Genomic DNA, 21610 nt, shown 5'->3' with positions numbered 1-21610 from the left:
AAAAAGTAATGCCGGCGGTATGTAAATCCAATTCAGTTAATACTATAGACTCTATCACAGGTTATATATTTCTTTTCAAACACACATTATACAGCTATGTACAGAATGACTTCTACATACAATTTCTACAGGTATACATTGAGTCAAACAAAATATATTATTTCATAGAATATAATTAGTTATTATTGCTCTGTTGTCCAATAATTCTTTTTTTTTTTCACTCATAAGACCAGTATATAGTGTGGGTTTTTCCATTAGAGGACAAATGCAGCAGATATTTTACTGCTTTTCTGCTACGGCAAACATTAACCACATCAACAAAATGTTAGGAAGAACAAACCCATAAGAGGCTGTGCAATAATTATGAGCCCCCCGGACTGGTAAAATTTTCAAATGGCATGCCAAAAATTGCTTGCCCCTCCACCCTCAGCCTGCCAAAAATTGCATGGCCCCTCTTGGCCTGCCAAAAAATCTTTGCCCTCTCCCTTTGGACATGCTAACTTTTTTGGTTCCCAATTCGCAAACTTTAATGGTCTAGATATATGATGAGAGCATAGCGAGCAGGAAAATTTGCATATTTGAGTGTTTCTGTAGTGTTTCTTTAGTCTATTTAGAGCATGTTATTTAAAAGGTGCCCTGTAAATGTGTGCTAAAAATTGCTTGCATCACCCCAATTTTACCCTCCCCAAGGGCTCATAATTATTGCACAGTCCCTAAATGATGCTAATCCTCTGACCGTAAAATCACAAATTGTAACGGAATGGGAAATGCAGCATCTATTCGCTGACATAGTGCACATTAGTATCCATTGGTTACTGGTTCAAGCCTAGGCTCATATACCTACTCCAAATTATGATATGCCATAGGCTTTGTGTTGTGATCATTTCGATCAGTGGTTCATAACAAAGAAAGTGTGAGCCAGTTGACCTAGCAACGGTCATATTCTAACATACACTACGCCAGCGAATTGCAACGAAAAACACAAAATCTATATACTGGCCCTAATTACATTCCTTCATTTCCTTTGGTTCTCCTTGATCTTGTCTCACTTTCTCAACTCCATTTCTTTCAAAAACAAAAATACCATATGCAGTTTCATTTCATTGTTAGAAATTGATCTAATCTTACCAATTTTCTCAAGGTACATGATTACCAATTTACCACAACAAAACTAAATATAAATCTGTCAGAAAATGTTTCAATAGAGGCACAATATGTACTATGATGCTATTTCAAAAGGGCTCTATACAAGGCACATTGCCAGATAAATAGGATCTACAAGTATACACCCCCCTCCCACACACATACACATACAGGATGAGGGAACAATCATCAGACTCTTGGTAATAGGTTTTGGTAAGCAAATCACAATTTCCTCTTTAAGATAGATTAGACTCGAAGCTGAACAATTCATTTTTGGATTTGCAGACATTGATTTTGTACATCTCTTTTCAAAAGGCACAATGTGTTGTTTAAAACATATAAAACCTACACACACATACAATAACAGTGTTTATAAGTAACATGATTTGATAAACATATATGTGACTATAAGTAATACACTTTGGCATTCAAGGTGACAGGTAGGTGATGCATAACCCCCTGAGCACTACCTGCCGATCTAACATTGCCTCTGATTGGTTAATTACATGGTATCTTCACTTTAATCACCAATCAAAATGGCTCTTTGTAAATAATTCACCCCAATTTTTTTGTGTGGTAAAATTATTCTAACAATGTTGCTGATTGGTCCTATTGATAATGAAAACTTTTTTTTGGCCAATCGGCAGGTAGTTATCATGGGGATAAGCTACTGAGGATTTGGGTTATTCAATTTGATATCTACATTCCCCCTGTGGAAGATTTTGGAAATATCTTCCACAGGGGGAGTATGGATTTCAAATGGTATGAACACATTAGGCAGCTCCATTTGAATTTCATACACTCTATGAAAAAAATTAAACCTGAATCGTTCAGAGGGAGGAATGGTTTCAAATGGAGCTGCTAATGTGTTCATTCACTTTAAAATTCATACTCCCCCTGTGGAAGATATTTCCAAAATCTTCCACAGGGGGAGTGTAGATTTTAAAAGGAAGAGCCCATTCTCTACTACACTTAACATGAACATTATCATCAGCCTGAAATCTACAAATATGAGGCTGATAACTTTGTAGCCTAAAGAATGCTGCAATTGTATTCAAAATATATTAGAAAAGATGTTGTTTACACAAACAAGGTGAATATGTGTGACCTGATCTGCTCCAATCAGGCTTAAGTTGGCAATAATGAAACCGAGATATAGGCAAAAAGTAAGGAGGAAAAACCCAATAAAAACATAAGAAATTGGACATATAAACAGTTCATAACTTTGCAACCAAGTATTCAAGTGACCTGGCGATTCAACATCAGTTAGTGTAGGTACTGAGCAAGTTAGCAATGGTAGTGACTCAATTTTCAAAATGTCCAACTTTGGCCTGATTGGATCAAATTGTGCCACATAATTAATGCACAAAAGGTTATCAAGGTGTTTACTACAAGCAGAATACAAGTTACCCTACGCTTTCAAATTTACAACAAAAATGCCAAGTAGGTTGCACATTATCAGCTCACAAGTGTCTATTCCATTTAAAATCTACATTACATCTATGGAAGATGTTGAAAATATCTACCACAGAGCGAGTATGAATTTCAAATGGAATTACCCCATTAGGCAGCTCTATTTGAATTTCACACACCCTCTGAGAAAGATTCGACTTTAATCTTCCACAGAGGGAGTGAGTTTCAATTAGAGTTGATTAATGTGCTAATTCCATTTGAAATCCATCCCCTCCCCACTGGAAGATATTTCCAAAATCTTCCACATGGGTAGTGTGGATTTTAAATGGAATAGCCCAATGAATTTGGAGAGAATATTGCGCTAGATATCAGTCTTAAAATTGGTGATATTGAGTAGGCTTTTGATCATATTGAACATGACCTGCTGGATCAAAGACTGCTTTTACTCTCGTGCTCTCAATTTTCCAGAGCTTTTTTTAGCCACTATTGTAAAACCATGACATAATATAACCAATTCCTACAAATCATCTTTGCCTTAGCTCAAACTCATCATGATTATGGTATCAATGCAATCATAAAACATGTTCATTTGTACATAGAATGCTAGAAATGCAAGGTGTGTGATAATAAAATGCACATATAGTGATCAAGGTGTTACAAACACGGAATCCCGGGGGTACTCAAGTTTGATTTTGGTAGGGACGTGTCGCTGAGATTTTGGAAGTAGACCCATAAATATACCAATTTTTCAAGAAATTTGGACCCATTGATATACCAAAAGTCAAAATTTTCGGCCAAATTTACCCAAAATTGTCTTAGTTTTTACAAATTTTCCCAAAATTTTGGGAAAATTTTGGCTAGATTAAGGAAAAATTGGGATGTTTTCCGAAAAAATTGAGAAAATTTTGAAAAAAAGGGCCCATTCATTTACCAAAATAGGCTTTGAAAAAGGGGTCATTGATATACCAGAAGGCTGAAAATGCTACCCATGTTTGCGGCACGTGTCCGTATGGTCATTTGTACTGAGTACCCCCCCCGGGTACGGAATACTGTAAAAGTGGTAATTTTCGCAAATGAAATTTTTCACACTTTGCCTATTTTGCATTACTTCGCTCCATTTTAAATTCACAATTTTGAGTTTCCTCACACAGACTTATACATAAAAGAACATATTGGCACATTTTCATTTTTGCAGTACCTGGATTGAGCGCAAAAAGCATGAAAATTAATGAAAAAAATCAATGATCTGCAAAAATTTCCACTTTTATAGTAAATATTTTCAAGGTGAAACATATTCATTTATAAAACTACACCCTGTTGAATTGCTCTAAGGAATTTAAATGACTCCCTTAACAATCTACTGTATAGTCTGTCTCGTCTCAAGTTGAGACACACATAGAATGGTGATTTGTCCCAGAGGATGTTTAAAGACATTCCCACAACCCAATGGGGTTTCTGACCTTGTATGTCTGGCTTTTGTACACATATGGTACAGTTGATCATGCCTTGCATTGGAATTGTGTGCAAATATCTGGTGTTTTCATCCTATTATTTAACATTCATAACATCGAGACTTAGGAATAAAATTAATGCAGTGAGACAATATGAATGTTTCCTGTAAGAAAATCAAATATCAGTCCTAAGTCTCAACTATTAGCTCATTGGCTGCAGTTTTAAAATGACCATTTTGTGTGTGTGGCAATGGGGACTTTGCCTTTAAAATTAGGTTATATTGATCAAATTTCCCAATCATAGTGCATTGTAGGAATGCCTTTAAGCCTCCTCTGGATTTGTCCATATGCTAGCAGATTGACTGCAAAATATCCAATGCAGCATTACTCTCAACTTGAGACGAGACACAATACAATGTTTTTGATTTTTTTGTTATTTGCCACAAAAATGTGTCTATTTTTGTTGAAACCCAGATTTTTGGCCTGTACATGTACAATTTATGTTATACAGGATGATAGTGCACCTTTATGGAGCACCATGACCAGTGATTTCCGCAGCCTTCTTAATTTGGCGCAAGGCGATATTTCCTTGTCTTGTACACTTGATGAACCAATCCTTACTTTGTCTTGTTTCTAGTCATGAGCGGCATAATCTTTAGCACCAGTGTATTATTATCCATCATGATATCATAGACGTCATCAATGGGTTTACTCCTCACGTTCTCACCATTAATCTCCAGGATCTCATCTCCGACACCTAGCAAGCCTACCAAGATTTTGGCTGGATGACCATCCCCAAGGCGGGTAACAAAGATACCTGGGATGGGGAAGATAAAATGTTGCATGCATTAAATCGACCTTACAAAAAAATCTGCATTTGTATTATTTCCTCATTTTACAATTACTTGCAAACAGATGCCCCCCTCCCCTGGACCCCTGAGCAGGCACCACTGCACCTTAACCGCTATGCATATGCGCTACCTGGCAGCTTCCTCCCTTGACATGTTGCCACTTCATGATCACTAAAATTTTTCAGTTGGCATTTCAAATCAACTAGTTGAGAAGGCCTGAGCTAGATCCTATGTGAGCTTTTGGCAGATGAGTGTGACTCCATTTGTCAGGAAATTGGTTTAATTTGTAATAATTCAAAAAGCAGCCTTTTCTGTACACCTAAGATGTTCTTGCACTCACCTGGATGACACACAAAGATTAACCAGGATTACCTTGCAACTCTGCTCCTTTTGAGTTCAAATTTAAATTTTTGATACACATATTTATCTGATCCCAAAATCATATGTTCGTCTTGCTATATAGAACCCAAATGGTCCAGCCTGAGGTTTGACTAGCTCTATGACATGTGACCCATCAAGGTCATAATTCTTTCTCATAAATCTTAACTTTCGATATTCCTATTTACCTGATCCAAAATCATAGGTTCCTCTAGCTATGTAGAACCCAAATGGCCCAGCCGGGGGTTTGACTAACTCTATGACCTGTGTCCCATTGGGGTCACTTGATATTAGCTTGCCAACTTTGCGTCCATGGCTAGGAGTGGTCACATCTGTGTCAAATGAGCTTCTTTGAGGTCGGTTGTAGAGTCCAATGACGCTTGCTGACCTGTGTCTGGAGGTAATTAACAAAATAAATAGCATTTAGAACAGCAGTTGGTAGATTTGGTTAACTTAACAAACTGTCAGCTTCATTCCATAGTGGCATATAGTGATTTTTGCTCATATTTTTGAAAATTTCTACATATGTTTTTCATGATGTTCTCTTTCATTTTGTCAAGTCTCAGGTCTCAGGTCGCAAGACAATTCTTTTTATACTTAATTAAATCAAGTTCAATTATCAGATCTGAAACAGGATCTTTATCAAAGAAGAGAAAAAAGCTGAAAGTGCTCAAAAAATGCTGAAAAACAGTGTAAAATTGGGGTAAAATGGCTCAAAATTGGGCTGAAAATAAAAGAAAATGTGTAAATTTCAGGAATAAAAAAGTGGAAATCAGCTGAAAAGAGGAAAAAGTTTCAGGTCTGAATTATACATCGGTCAGTTAGTCAAGAAAAACAAGTAACGATTTTGTAGGATGGACTTACTTTTTGTCAAGTTGTGATGGATACTCAGCATCAGAGTCATCTTTCTTGTTCTTTTTCTTGCCAAGAATGCTTGTCAATGATCGTAATGATGGAGACTTCTTAAGCTGTGAAAGAAAAGACAGTAATGTGAAAACGTTGTTCTGTTAATAAGGACTGTCGATGTCAGGATTGTAAAAATATTGCTATATTGGCCACTCACTATCGATAAAAAAATTTTAAAATCAATTTTCCTCCCAATTTTCCTCATATCTTCTAAATTCATCCATACATGATAACCATCTGCTATTAGCTTTTTTCATTTGTTGCTGGCTTGGAAAACCTTTCTCCTTGGAACCCCAGTAGTACGATATCGTTACACGACCAAGGACAATTGCTCAATTTTAGTCCTTTTTCCCACTTTTCGATACTTTTTTTTTTTTCAATATCAACAACTTGGATTTTCTTCAGAAAGTGATATCAGTGATATTAATATTATTGGATAGTTGATTTTTTCATTATTATCGATATATTGACAGTCCTTATTTGTTAATCGACAAAAAAACAAATATATTCTACAGGCCCGACAGACCCAGATTTTGCACCTTGGGGATTTGTTTTTAGCTGCATGCAACTAAAAGCAGCTATTTTTTGTGGATTCACTGAAATTTTGTTGAAAATATTTTCAGATTTTTCAAGCTATCTGTAATTCTTTAGGGTCATTAAGCCTCTTCCAGAAAGAAAAAAAAATCCCAACTCACCAATCCTACTTAGCAAGTCTGTCCGTCCATTGAATTGGGTGGTTTTTTTCATCAATTGTGAGAAATGCTAATTATATTGAATATATTTTAGTAGTGACACACGACCTTGGATACAATACTAACCAATCACGAGTATGTTGGCATGGTTGAATTTGCTTCCGTGTTACTCACGCACAGTCACACATGCTGGCGTATATCGCGCAGTGTACGCAAAAAATCGTCACGCTATGTCAGGCTGTGTTCATTCAATTGAAAATTCCACTATAAGGTAGTAAGACCTGTTCTAAGAACCCATTTGCCCACCCAACTGACACTAATGTATTACTATGGTCTGGGTAAATAACATATAGTTCTACAGGGTATAATGAAACCATTTCTAAATAGGCCATCAGACTTTCAATATACCACAAAGAATACAAGAAAGATCAAGTTATGATCACAAACAAGATCCCAAGCCCATATATAGTCACATTAACCTTATTTGGAGCATCAACATGACTACTACCAGCCTTATCCATCCTATCCAAACTGAGAGCTCTACGCATAGAGTGAAATTTCTTCTTGGTGGCACGACCCATGTTCTGTACTTTGTCTGAGATGGAGGTTCTTGAAGCAATGGAGAGTTGGGAGCTGCTGATGTCGGAATACTTCTCAAGATCACTGGAAACGGAAATATTCACATAATATAAAACACTACAATTATATATTTTGCGACAGCTTTACCTGCTGGATTTTAATGACAGCACAGCGACGACGCCTGGGAAATAATTATTTTGCACAGGCAAGGAAACTAAATCAATACCCGGGATCAATACACATGTAACTGCTATGCAAGATGAGATATTCAGACGATAAATCTTTGGATACCGGGGTAGAAAGTGATGAATATCTCCCGTAATTTTTTGTTTCTAAAGAAGCCAATTTTAAGGCTTGCACTTGAATATAAGTGTTGAAAGAATATGAGAGTCGTTAGCTTGCGTATTGACAAAGAACCATGCGTTTTGAACTCAAAAACTGACAAAAATTCTGATTTTATATGTGCAGAACAAAAAAATGACAGCTGCCCTCATTCGTAAACACTTGGGTCACGGAAGATACATGGTACTACAGCGCAGCGTAGGCCACTGGTGGAGGCAGTCTAAAAGCAGATGACATACCATGCTCACTAACATCTACAGAGGTCAGTCACCAGGCTATTGTCAATAGCCTTAGTCAGATGTCCCTCGGCCCATTATGCATCTCAAAAGTATTAAACAGGTCAGAACAAAATGGCCATGCGTGGCTGTGGATTCAATCTACCATCATGGCGATTTCTGCCATGAAGATATCGGGGCAATGACACTGTGTGACATTCCATCACAAAATAACAACAATAGACTCTGTCGTATTATCTATTGTATTTTTGCAGTTAGTTAACATAGGGATTTCTAAGAAGAGAAGTTTAATAAGTTTCTAAAGTTTGATATCTGTGTCAAAAATAACAAAGAAAACTGACCAGTGAGCAGACTGGGAAACTTGTACAATCATGCGATTTTTGTTTCAATTTTGTTTCATTCTTTATTTTGCCCGTATGTAACCAAAGTTGGGATTTAACACAAATTTCCTTGTTATTGAGGAAGCTCTATAAATTACAATGTAATTCTTTTGAATCGAAAGATTTAAAGGGCTTGTCACTTTTTTGAACTACAAGCCCAAATGGCTAGCGCCTCAAAATGTTAAGGTCCAGCCCTGATTGTATTCCTCCTTACTGGGGAGCACCGCAGGGCAGTCTATCAACCAGATGGGGATGGACCACAGAGGTCCACTATAAACAAGAGAAGAAATACTCTACATGTTCACGTAACCTCCTTCAACTCATTTGCATAGTTTTGGAGGTAGCGGATCGTATTCTGATTCGTTGAACTTCAAATTAGCATACTTTTGGAGGTTTCCATATTTGGTATTACCTAATTAATTATTAATACTGCTACGTTGTTTACATAGTGACGTCATTAGAACTGGTCGTTTCGTCAAAGATCCGACAAACAAACACTTTCACTTTTCTTTCTATTACTGTTATATTGTGAAATACCATATACCTGACGTGTTAGTCCAATATGATAGGAAAATATTTCTGGCGATGACCCCATGTTCACAATGGCTAAATAAGCTGTATTTTCGCTGGAAAGGGGCCGGGACTTGTCGGCCATTTTGTTTGCAAAAGGCATGTTCGTCCTCCTGCGTTACCCGGAAGTGACAGCACCAGAACAAATGACGTCATTTCTGGATTTCAGCCAGGACGGTTACGTTCAGGGCCATGCATCAGTATACGCATAAGCGTATCTAGGTTTTACTAAAGTAAAACATCTTTGGGATGGACAGACATGGAATTAAAAAAAAAACCCAGTGGAAATGCTCGGAAACACAGACATTTCACATGCCTGAAATTTACGTAGATCCACAACCTTTTCACTTTTGTTCTCACCTCATATAAGGCTGTCCTCTCCTGTCGTTAATTTCAGTCCCAATTTGCATAATGCTGTCATCATGGTCGCTAACGATACATGGATTACTCCCTGATGATGCAATGCTTTCCCTGGACCCAGCCGGTCTCATGGTGGATGACTTGTTATGCTTGCTTAGTGGTGGTTGGGAGGACGCCCTCTTGCGGTTAGATGGGTCGTTTCTATGTGAACCTGTGGTAAGAGAAGCAAAAACATTAAGTTTAACATAATTAATGCACATAAGTGTAGGACCTTCACTACGAAATCATACTAATAATATGTAGTGTAACAGTGAATCTTAACCTGGTCCCATCAGGACCGAAGTATGTTTCTGCACATAAAATAAATAAAATAAGTCAAAATAAATTTCTGATTTATATAGCGCCTTTTTCCAGCTAGATCTTGAAGGATTCAAAGCGCTGTAATTTCGCTGCCATGGTGAATCATCACAATCAGATCGCATCATCTAGGCCAGTTGCAGCCGAACCTCAGACGCAGACCTATCCACACTTAGATTGTAACATCCACCAATTATCTGTGCAGCTCCCCAAATTCCACTGGGTGAAGGAAGTTTTTGATAACCAAACAACTAATTACCGATTTTTTGAAAGCAGGAGGAAACCGGAGATCCCGGAGAAAACCTGCGAGAGCGAGCATGGAATCGGGATAAACCAAGTGCACATGAGTCCTTGGGCCGCGCTGGGGCTTGAACCCGGGACCTCAGTGGTGCAAAGCGAGGGAACTAACGCTGCGCTAACTCGCCCTCCCAAACATTCATTGGACTAAACTAAACAAATAAGCAGTCAAGTTCATATTGGTAGGGCCTTGCGACTCCAGTTCATTGGTGTGTGGCGATGTGTCCCTGTTTGTTCTTGTAAACAATTGAGCTAATTCAAAATTTTCTCCTGGACAAGGAACTATACCAATTTTCAGTGATGATTTTCAGTGATGTCAGTGTGCATTTCATCAGGCGCAACTTCAAGTAGCTAGTGGACGCTCAAAGCGCTGGCATACGCGTATACGCGCTTAAAGATGGCGCATAGATGTGTGTGTTAAACGCATTGAAGTCACTGCCACATCAGGGTGAAAAATATTATAAATGCTTATTGTCTTGGTTACCTATAAGAGCTGGTCCTGGCTGTGATGTTTTATTGTGGTTTGTATAGGGTGTGCGCTTCTTTGCTCAATGTTACTAAATGAGTTGTGTGTCTTGGGCCAAGTGGTCAGCAATTGCTGTTGAGTATGCTGCGGCCAGGGTTGCCAAAAGATTTCAGCCCGAATCGCGGGTCAAATAATCGAAAAATCACCAAATTGTTCTCTTTACCATTGGTTTCTATGGGACAGGAAACTATCGGAAGTCGCAGGAGCCAATGTTGAAAAGTCGCCCAATTTTTGTTTTTACCATTGGTTTCTATTCGCTACTTGCACGGTTCCGCCATTATGCACTATGTGCGGGGAGAGCCTCGAACTGGCAGCATACATGAATGGGAATTGAACTAGTCATAACGTTCTGTGTAAGGTTACATAATTCTTCCTTTCATGTATGCTGCCAGTTCGAGGCTCTCCCGCACATAGTGCATAATGGCGGAACCTGCAAGTAGCTTAATGGGACAGGAAATCTTCAAAAGTCACCCAATTGGGCTACCAAATCGCGGGTTTGGCAACCCTGGCTGCGGCTTGTGTATTTATGTCTGTGCATAGCGCACTATATAACACTGAGCTTAGCGTACTATATATCACTGAGAATTTTTTTTTCATTTTTTTTTTTTAATAAACCAACCTACCCCTTGAGTTAGGTCTAGATCTACCAGGTACATCAAGTGTGTTGCCATATTGGTTGGTGTGATTAGGTGATTGTGACCCTACTGGTGTCTGACCCCTGCTGGCTGGATGGAAGTTAGATCCATTCGGTATTCCTTGTTGGTAACCATGATGTCCTGACCTGTATCGATTAAATAATATTTTTTTTTAAATAGAAAGTTTAGATATTACTCATAAATGGTAAAATTAACACAAACAGAAAAATTCAGTGTAGCAAAACTGAAAGTGAAAATAACACAGAGAATCTCTTCTCTTAGAGATAGAGAATTTCTGCAACTCTCAGAAATTTCAAATACATTCTTGGTGTAACATGTCTTGTAGCCTAACCATTGGCTGGACTTTAGTCTCTTATCTGCTCTGATGACATCCTACTGACCAAAGACACAGGCAGTGGTTGATGCAAGTCGACAACTCACTGGTTTATGCAGTCTCAGTGTGCTAAATTTGATTATTGCATTAGCCTTTTCGAGATATGGCGGACACAATAGGATGGGGCTGCACGAAGTGGGTAAAGTCTTTTGAATTCACCGGGTTTTACCCAGATTGAAGACTGCCCTCCTTTTGTGTACCCAATACTTCAAAAAGACTAATTGTGATCATCATGGTTGTGTGTATATCTGAATCCACACCACTATATAAAGTAATTTACATGTAGCAGACAATGTGAGAGCAATCAAGCCTGTTGAAAGTGGCAGCAGTCGTCAAATTGAGAAAAATTATATTCAATGAAAATGAGTGGTTTGGTGCAAATTTATTATCAAATCATAAATAATGGCCTATTCAAGAACTATTTGAGTTGAAATTATCTTCTTTGTGCAACTTTGGGGAAACTTTTGGAGGTTTTTTTAGAGATACAAATTTGCTCAATAATTCAGGTTTTGGCAATTACAAAACATTGTTCCCATTCGGCAGCTTGTATCTCAAAATTTCAGCCTTGATCATATACAACAATATCATTTCAGTAACATACAAAACCTGAAAATAAGGAATATATTACCTTTGACTACTAGGTGATCCACTATCAATACTATCTCCCATTACACTTCCATTATGTCCATAATACGCATGATTCCCATGTTCTAATCCTATATCAGCCACTGGATTTACATAACCTGAATTATTCCGGTTCTGCTCCAGACTATTGTCCCTATATTGATACTGTGTATCCACAACCTCACTTGTCGTTGAATATTCACTATCGTACGGACTTGCATCAGAAACGTTCCCAGATCTGTTTTTATAATCAACAGGTGTCCGTAACGCAGATCTAGAGGGCGCTTTATTATTTGAAGTTCTATAATGTTGAGGTGATGAGTTGGAATCTTCTTCAAAATGCACTGATCTACAAGGAGAGGGCGCTCTTTGCCGACTCCTACCAATGCTACTGTCTCTACTCGACCTGTTATCGACATGATTCGAGGTCCGACTTTGCCGGTCGTTCACTTGATCCGAGTCCACACGGATGACGGAGTCCGGTAACACCTCATGCCGGACCTCTTCTGTTTCCAGAGATTCAGTTGACTGTGTGCGTTTGGGTCTAGCACCTTGTTCAAGCCAGGGATCTTTGCCTATTTCCATTGGAGAGCTGCAATATGAATGGCACAAAATTAATGTACTTTTATTTGCGATAAACTTCTTTTTAACTTAATAAGTTTTTTCCTTCTCTCCTCAACACTTTGTTTTTCATCAGAATGAGCTTGCAACAACACAGTATTCATTCAAAATAGCCCACAACCTTTCACAATTCAAAGGATAAAATATCCAGTCAGAATGCCAACTGCCGATTTGACCATCAAAAGATCAAAAGATCAGGTTTTACATTTTTAATGAACTTTGTGCTTCAAACTTCATACCCTATGTGTTGCAGATTGGGGTTTTGTCTCACATAATCTAACGATGTCCCTCCTCTAATCGATACCTACCAGTCAACTTATCCATTTTAACTGTGGTTAAAGAGACTTTCTTCTGACCTTCATAGAAATTAGCTATCAAACTCTGTTTGAGCCACATAATCTTCGGTAGCAACAGCCTTGATCAGTGCTTTCCTGATTTTAATTTTTACCAACTTTTACTTATACAGTTTCCGAAAATTGATGAATGAAAGAATAGATGGCTGAATGCATCAATGAAGTAATGAAGAAATGGATAAACAAACAAGCCTTCGAAATAAACCATCATATGAATGATAGATGAATGAACAAATGAATGAATGAACAAATAGAATGAATATTTAATTGAATGAACAAACGAACATAAACACCTATTTTATATGTGAGATGGAAAATTTGTGTTGAAATCTCTTTTCACGTAACCATTTTTGGGACACCCTAAACTTTGTAAAACCCCTTACCTCTCTTCCTTTCTAACAGTCTGTATGTTGTGATCAGCTCTGAGCGGGCCACTCTGCATCTTGCCCATTGCACGTTGTTGGCCAGGATGAGCGCCCTCGCGCTTCTTTTGCAGCATGCGCAGGGTGTCTCTTGTGGAAGGCAAAGGTCTCCTGGCATCATGCCTGATGGTAAAAAAAATGTTATGATTTTTTTTTACAAATTGTATACACCTCACTTCTAAGTTCTATCTCTCCACAATTGATCATTTCTCTCCAAAATTCATTTTACCGTATTTGAGCTAATCTGAAATGGGCGCTTAATAATTAGTGAAAAAGAGAAATATACCCATAGAACAAATGTCACAGACATGCTGAGATGAATTAAGCCAAAATTTGACTGGAACTATATATTTTTAATTTGATTTGTTCAGGTTTGACAACCCTGGGTAACCCAAGAAAGTCTCTTATGAAACTTAATTCTGTTGGGGTCCATTTGAACACTCCGCCGGGTCTGAAACAGTTAGGGATAATACCTCACTCTTTTTTTCAAAACTGACTGCGAGATACATGTACAGGTATGGCTCTCTGTACACAGGACCAACAGTTTAATGTCCCCTCCAAAGGAAGGAGTGCATTCATTATTCATTTACCTACTTTTAAATGAACCATGGAGAGAGTGGAAGTCTGAATTTAATCTAATTAATTTGAGACTATTTTTCCAGGTCAATATCGCAGCAAATCTCCATCACTGGAAATTGAAACCTTGTGCACCAGTGTGAAGTACCTTAACTTAACCATTAGGCCATGCTCTATATTCAGTGGCAGTGCCACAGGGGGAATGGGGGAAAATCTCCCCAGTCATAACTCTTGCCCCTGTTTCCCCCAGTAAAAACCCAAAATTACTTAAAATTTCCACTTTTACGGCATTTTGCCCCCTCCCGAAAAAAATTCCTGGGGCCGCCACGGTCTATAATATTCTACTACAAAGTGCACTGAAAAGGGACACTTAAACAGATGCAAGTTAAATTTGTTTGTCTTATATAAGGCGAAAATTTGGTGTTTGTTACTGCACGTGTCAATAAAGTCCCAACTCACACTCGCGTAGATTCACATAAGCGTGCGCCAGTCACGCATTACGCAACGCACATCTAGCGTAAGAACTGCGTACAACAGCGTTCACGCCATTCTATATCAATACACAGTGTTACAAGTCTTATTTTTCCGCCCTATATAAACCGAACAAACTTTAGTAAAGTTCACAGAGGGTGGGGTACTAATTAGGTTGAATGCATTAGTCATTTGATAACATTTTTGGCAAATGCCACATGAAACCTAATGTTGGCATGTAATAAATTGAAGAATGCTGAAAATACCAACAATATCACATGATTTTGAGGAAAACAATAACAGTCCAAACAAAAACTAGAAGCAAATACATAACCCTCTGCATATGGGTGTCGACTGCAGTCAAGAAGTTCCAAATTGTTTTTTTTAATTCAAAAAATGTCAGAATTGTACATTTTCATGACCATATTTGGAATCAACATGAAATATGCATTAAAATGAGTACAAACAAGACTAGTATTGGTTTAGCGGTTCTTGAAATAGCTTTTGATATATTTCAACTTGGGACTTTTTATGTTGAAACCTATGACCAGCATGCAGAGCATTAAAGGTGGGGCAGCCAGACAGACTTTGAAAGTTCATGCTTCTGATGTTGCCAGCAGTGCAAAAAGAAACCAATTTCCTGAAAATTGTATATAAACTCAACCCAGAAAGTATCGAAACGATTATAGATGGTCAGATATATCGGGAACTGAAATATATAGCAAAAACTTATTTAATGTATATAAAGCGCAGCTTTCTCCTGCGCATTTTGATACCTCTTTTGTTGCTCTACGATAACATTTGGTCGAGTTATGGGTGCTTGAGTGGCTTCAAGTCGGATTTTGAAAGTTGCACTTAGCTCCTATTCAAGCCAAATGCGTTGTACTGTGACCAATAAATGACCATTGCTTTTGTCCGCCAAATTCAAATGAGTATGTGTGTCACCTGTTGGATAAATTGACCATCAATAATTTGTACTCAATGGTCAACAATGGTAGGCATAAATCAATATGAGGTTGAAGTCAGATTACCTGACACCACCTTAGAAGGCCTTCGGAGCATCCTGCTCACGAAATGGCGAAACATTGACTAAGGGAAGATAAGACATCTCGTTCAGAGCATGCATTTACCTAATCCAGGCACTGATAGACAGTAATGGTGGGCACACCAAGTATTGAGATGTCAGCAGAAAGAGTTCATGAGATAAGTCAGAGATAGGTTAAGGGTAGCAAGTATTGAAGTTGGAAGTCGAAGGAGTAAAATAAAGTTAAGTTCATGGTTAAGTAAACAGAGCACATCTGTGTCCTTTGTCTTGATTTTGAGTGGGGGGGTGTGTGTGTGTGTACACGACGAACGCATTTGACTTGAATAGCAGCTAAGTGCAACTTTCAAAATCCGACTTGAAGCCACTCAAGCGCCCATAACTCGACCAAATGATATTGTAGAGCAACAAAAGAGGTATCAAAATGCTCAGGAGAAAGCTGCGCTTTATATACATTAAATAAGTTTTTGCTATATATTTCAGTTCCCGATATATCTGACCATCTACAATCGTTTCTATACTTTCTGGGTTGAGTTTATATTTATATTATTCCTAATAAATACCTGTTACTTGTTTGCGGCCAGTATCCATCATGTCTGCTCACGCTGGAATCTGTGTCACTGTCTGCTGTGTGATACCCTGACAAAAAAGAAGAAGAACAGAAAAAAGGCAAATAAATATTCAGAGATTTTGTTTGAATCAAACAATATACATGTTCATAGTTCATATATAGTTATTATATTTCCATCATTAAAAACATACAAAATAGAAAATAACAAAATACAATAAGATGGAGGAGATACAATAAAAGGCAAAAAGCCTGCAAAATATTGAATCCCAACCCATACAAAACTGACAAAAATACTACCTTACAAAAAGCAAGCTCAATAAACTTACAATATAATAGCATTTTGAATCAACAAGATTTATAGATGATAATTTTTTTCATATTTAAGTGACCACAAAAAATAAGCATTACACTGTCTGAAGATATAAAAAAGGACAAGATTTCTTTTAAATTGACTTATTGTTCTAGCAGATTATAAATATAAGGGTAATTCATTTCAAAACTTTGAACCAACATTCAGTATGTTTCTGACTTTTATGTATCGGTAACTGATAATCGCACTTATTTCAAGTATTATATTTATGATTTGATTGATGTTCTGTGAAAATACCATCAAAAGACAGTAGAATCATATCGTTTGTATTGATACAAACAAGATATGTACACAAACATGTACGTAATAGCGACAGGTGATTTTTCCAATTCATAAGCTGCAAAAAAGCGTGATCCAATCTGATTAGACTACGGTACCGTATTAACACATTTCACCCACACAGGCGCGATGGGCAATTCCAGTTTAAATCCATACACCCCTTTATGGAAGACATGATTTAAATCTTCCACACAGGGAGTGTGAATTGTAAATGGGGTTGCCCAAATGGGTGACTCAGACTCGATTTGATATCTACTACACTCCCTGTGTGGGAGATAGGCCATGTCTTCCAAAGGGGGTGTATGAAATTCAACTGGAACAGCCCATAAAATAACCATCGGGTATCACTTTCTTTTTTGTTTTGGGGGTTTTGGGGTGTTTTTTTTGCTTTTTTTTAAGAATGTTTGATTTGTTGTCAGACAAATAATTGAAAAAAGGGTATCATTTGACAAAAAAGTTGTAACATTGGTTGAAAATGAATGACAAAAACAAATTGCACCATCTGTTTTGAGGTTATTGTGGGAAAATGTCTGAGCTTGTTTGGGTATTTATTTTCTCTGGAGCATTAAATCCTGAACTCAAAAACAAACCCCTATCATTTCACACAATGACATCAAAACAGATGCTATGTAGTTATTATTGTCTAAATGGTTAGAGAGGATTTTACATCCTATCATCCAAAGATGGACCATAATAGCCTCATCCCAATGGCATAGTCCAATAACCTCAATTACATAATAAGAGTACACAATTTGACCTCAAGTTGCAGAGTATGTGTTTTTGTACCCAAATCTTCAAAGGTCATTCAATGAATGTACAAATCTATTGGGGTTTAAGAACTGTGTCCCTGATAGATGAGCATGTTGTGGATCCTAGTGACTTGTTGCGGTGAGCACAAAACTCTTTATCGAAAGACTGCCACTCAAAAGACCCTTTTAAAAAATACACGTATCTGTCACCAAAAGATCCCTAATTCCAAAGAGCCAGTGGCATTCATAAATCACTTTCATAGGAGAACCCTCAACCCACAGTAAATGGTCACTACAAATTTAAGTGAATTACAAAGAACCCGGGGAGCACTCCCACTTTGGAGGTAACATGTATGTAGGACTGTTAAGACCCCCCTTTTTGCTGTCACCCAAAGACCCCATATTTGTTTACAAACACATGATCTGTCACCTGTAGACCTCTTATTTTTTCATTTGATCTGTCACCCAAAGACCCTTACTTTTCAATTAATTTTTTGAACAGAATTCATCACTGATTTGGTTACTTATTTTGAAAAAAAATGAGTGTCACTGTGGGACAAATCACACATAATGGCTCTTAATCAAATTAAATAGTTTCCCCTGACCCCTGTGTAACTTGTTCCAAGATAATATTTAAGGTGTTAATTTTGTCAATTTAAAAATAATACACACAAAACAACTGTTCATGTAATATGGTGCAAGAATTAACACATTGTAATTACAGTGTATGTCAAAGTATTTTATTGAAGGAAAAAACGTTGTATATGTTACAATAACATTTTGACAAAATTTAAAAAATGTTGCTGTAGTGTGTTTTCATGCAAAACGTTTTTTAAAACGTTTTTTATGAACTTTAATATAACCCGGCATTTAATGTTATTAAAACATTTTTACCAAAAGCCAAACCCAAGATATAACCTGTTTAAAATATGTTTGTGTTTGCTGGGGTGTTAGCTTAAAATCGACTTTGCTTGCGGAAAATCATTACTTTTGTGATCAAACTCCTAATCAAAATCACTAAGGCCCATCCGGGGGCACTCCATATATTGATATACGCACGTCATGTGCCCATGAAAAGACCCATGCATTTTTGGCAAATCCTACACCCAATGACCCTGTTTTTTCAGTAGCCTACACTCAATGATTCCATTTTTTGAACAATTAGTCCTCAACATTGAAATTTTGGCACGCTTTGCACGCATTTTGAAAAAAATGAATGAGTTTTGTCTATTTTGTACTATAAAATTGGGTAAAAAGCTATTTTTGAGTGTTAATGATGTGAAATATTGGGCGCTCCCATACAAAATCACCTCATTTTTGACATTACCAAATGAAAATGTCTACACTGATAGACCCAAAATTTTGTATGCTGGTGGGCACAGGTACATCACTTTCATATTTGAGTGCTTCAAAACACCTAAACCTCAAAATACTGTCATGGAAATAATCATTCATTTTGTGACCAAAATGTTATGATCAAAATCACTCTAAAAAATAAATATGTATTCATTCATCACATATCTTTGTTCATAATCTCTTTTACTATAAAATTATAACGGTATTACTATTAGATCATATTGTAATTAACACACCCATGGTATGCATGATATCATAGACCATATCACTATGGAAATGGGCAACATCTGTTGTACAGGCTGTATCAAAATGATTGGTACACATTTTTTTATGTTTATTGAAAACCATGCTTCTTCAAATCCAACATTGGATCCTTTTGGAATGGTTGGAATTTATAAACAGGGTTGGCAATTTTTATTATTTGAAAAAAAAAATCAATTTATTTGATTTAAATTGGATATTTCTTTATTGAAATCAATTTTTCATAATTTTTTTTAATTCCAAGAACTGCTATACCTCATGATAAATTCAAAAAAGAGACCAGTAAAATGCTTATGCGCAATCTTATCAGGTATTTAGAAAAAATCAAAACATATTTTTACACATGAAAATTTCAAAGAAAAAATTGGTAAAATCAAGGGGAAAAGCCTGTTGAATTCTGCACCTTGAAGATGACTTTTTAGCAATAGATAAAAAGACATCATAGAGGTGTTTTAATTGTATCCAAAAGGTGTAGAAACATTACAAATTAAGTTAAACTGCCAATTTAAGAACGAAATGAACTTAAATTTATCAAAAATGGTAAAAATTGAAAAGTTCATTTAAATCAGTGATTTTTTTATTATTTTGATTTAAATGCCAACCCTGGAATTTAAAGCTTATAACCTTTAATCACATTAATCTAACAAAAATTGGTGTTATCTTTATGTTGCATTTTGATGTGGCAGTCTTGTCCATAATCACTGAAAACTGATCGGTACCAATCATTTTGATACAGCCTGTATATACAAGCAAATAATTTACAATATATGCACACAGTACACAAGCAAACAGTGTGTAAATAAGAGACTGAATTTCACTAGAATATTAGCATTCAGAGCAAGAGTTATACAATTTGCTTTCAAATATTAGGCTCTCTCATTTGCCCCCCCAATATTTTTTCTTGCCCCCCCACTTTTGAGTCAAACTCCCAAAATCACGTAAATTTCCACTTTTTGCGGCAATTTTGCATAAAATGTGTCGATTTTGCTCCCCTGAAATTCACTTTGCCCCCCAAAAAAAAAAAAAAAAATGCTGGTGCCGCCACTGGGCTCTCTACCAAATATCGATTAGTACAAATCACCAATTATGGGGATGTGCCACAAACTGGGTCACATTTTAGGCCACTTTGCTGTATCAGTGACTCCTTTTCCTTTTTTCTATACCAATTTTGGTTTATATATGGATGAGTAATTTTTTCAAAATTGTCCTCAAATAACCCAATTTTGTTTAACTGTTAAAATTTTCAAAATTTGCCTAATATTTTTGAATATTAGTAACAATTTTGGCAATCTGCGTGAAATTTTGCCAACAAATGTTTACTTTTTGTATATGGGTCCAAACCAAACTTGACTTGCCCTGGAGAGGGGAAAATTGGGGCATGGAATATTATTTTGAAATATTGTAGCCCAAAAAATGAAGGGGCAGCAATTCCTTCAGATTTCTTAACTTAAAAGAGTTTCCTAAACTAGCTGTTCAAATCATCATTCACTATTCCATACTTCTTCCAACCCTTCAGTTTGTAATTCCTGAAATCCTGGTGTACAGTGTAGAGTACATTTTCTTATAGAGTAATACTACATGATTTTGCAGGCCTTTACATATTTTAAGTTAACCAAATTTCAGTCTTATTATTTGAGACAAAAATGACACCACTATGCACAAATTGCCTCAATAGAATTATCTTATTTTGATACATACAGTTAATAGCAAATTGACATTCAATCCAGGCATTCAATCAATACATTTCCAACAAAGTTCCAATTTTCACACCCAGCCTACTTTCCGATTCATCTCACCATATATTTGGGATTTGAAAATAGTTTACCAATCAGGAAACGCCAAACAACTTTGTTTTTTTAATTAAGCAAAAATCCTAATCATCATGATCACTACCAGTACTCACCGTCACTTTCAATAGCACTGTCTGCACTACTCATATTATTAATATCATCCAGAATCACCATTATGTATCACTGCGTACACACACAATCCGCACGTCTATAAATTACACCTATCCATGTGCCCAGTCAGCACACCCAATACTAACACCACAATGACACCATGGCTCTATTATTTGTCTAAGCCCGTCAATTAATCCACAATTAGACATCAATTAACAAGTCTTTTGTTTGTTGCTAGTCGTCGTGACGATATATGTGATGACCTGTTGGCAGACTAGGCCTGTAGGATGTTGCGATAATTCACAGCACTGATACCAGGAAATTATCAAATCAATTTCAGAATTGATTGATAATATGCAGCCACAAGGCCTATTTACATGCACTGTGATCCACAACACGCTCATCTATCAGGGCACAGTTCTTAAAACCCCAATACATTTTTACATTCATTGAATGACCTTTGAAAATTTGGGTACAAAAACTCATACTCTGTAACTTGAGGTC

General features: G+C 36.9%; 1 protein-coding gene across 1 annotated transcript in view; it reads right to left on the bottom strand.

Annotated features, from left to right (window-relative positions):
- Positions 1 to 4596: 4596 nt before the first annotated feature.
- Positions 4597 to 21610, bottom strand: part of LOC140138710 (uncharacterized) — a 28294-nt gene continuing 11280 nt past the window's right edge. The window contains exons 4-12 of the mRNA XM_072160462.1: positions 16183 to 16258; positions 13492 to 13653; positions 12139 to 12726; positions 11105 to 11262; positions 9302 to 9512; positions 7314 to 7497; positions 6101 to 6204; positions 5425 to 5630; positions 4597 to 4824 (exon numbers count right to left, since the gene is read on the bottom strand). Coding sequence (XP_072016563.1) covers positions 4625 to 4824; positions 5425 to 5630; positions 6101 to 6204; positions 7314 to 7497; positions 9302 to 9512; positions 11105 to 11262; positions 12139 to 12726; positions 13492 to 13653; positions 16183 to 16258 — 1889 coding nt within the window. The 3' untranslated portion in view covers positions 4597 to 4624. The remainder of the gene's footprint in view (positions 4825 to 5424; positions 5631 to 6100; positions 6205 to 7313; positions 7498 to 9301; positions 9513 to 11104; positions 11263 to 12138; positions 12727 to 13491; positions 13654 to 16182; positions 16259 to 21610) is intronic.

This window comes from Amphiura filiformis, chromosome 18 (genome assembly GCF_039555335.1).
Source record: "Amphiura filiformis chromosome 18, Afil_fr2py, whole genome shotgun sequence".
NCBI classification, from domain to species: Eukaryota; Metazoa; Echinodermata; class Ophiuroidea; order Amphilepidida; family Amphiuridae; genus Amphiura; species Amphiura filiformis.
The sequence above is the reverse complement of the archived record's forward strand: the minus strand, read 5'-3'. Positions and strand labels throughout refer to the sequence as shown.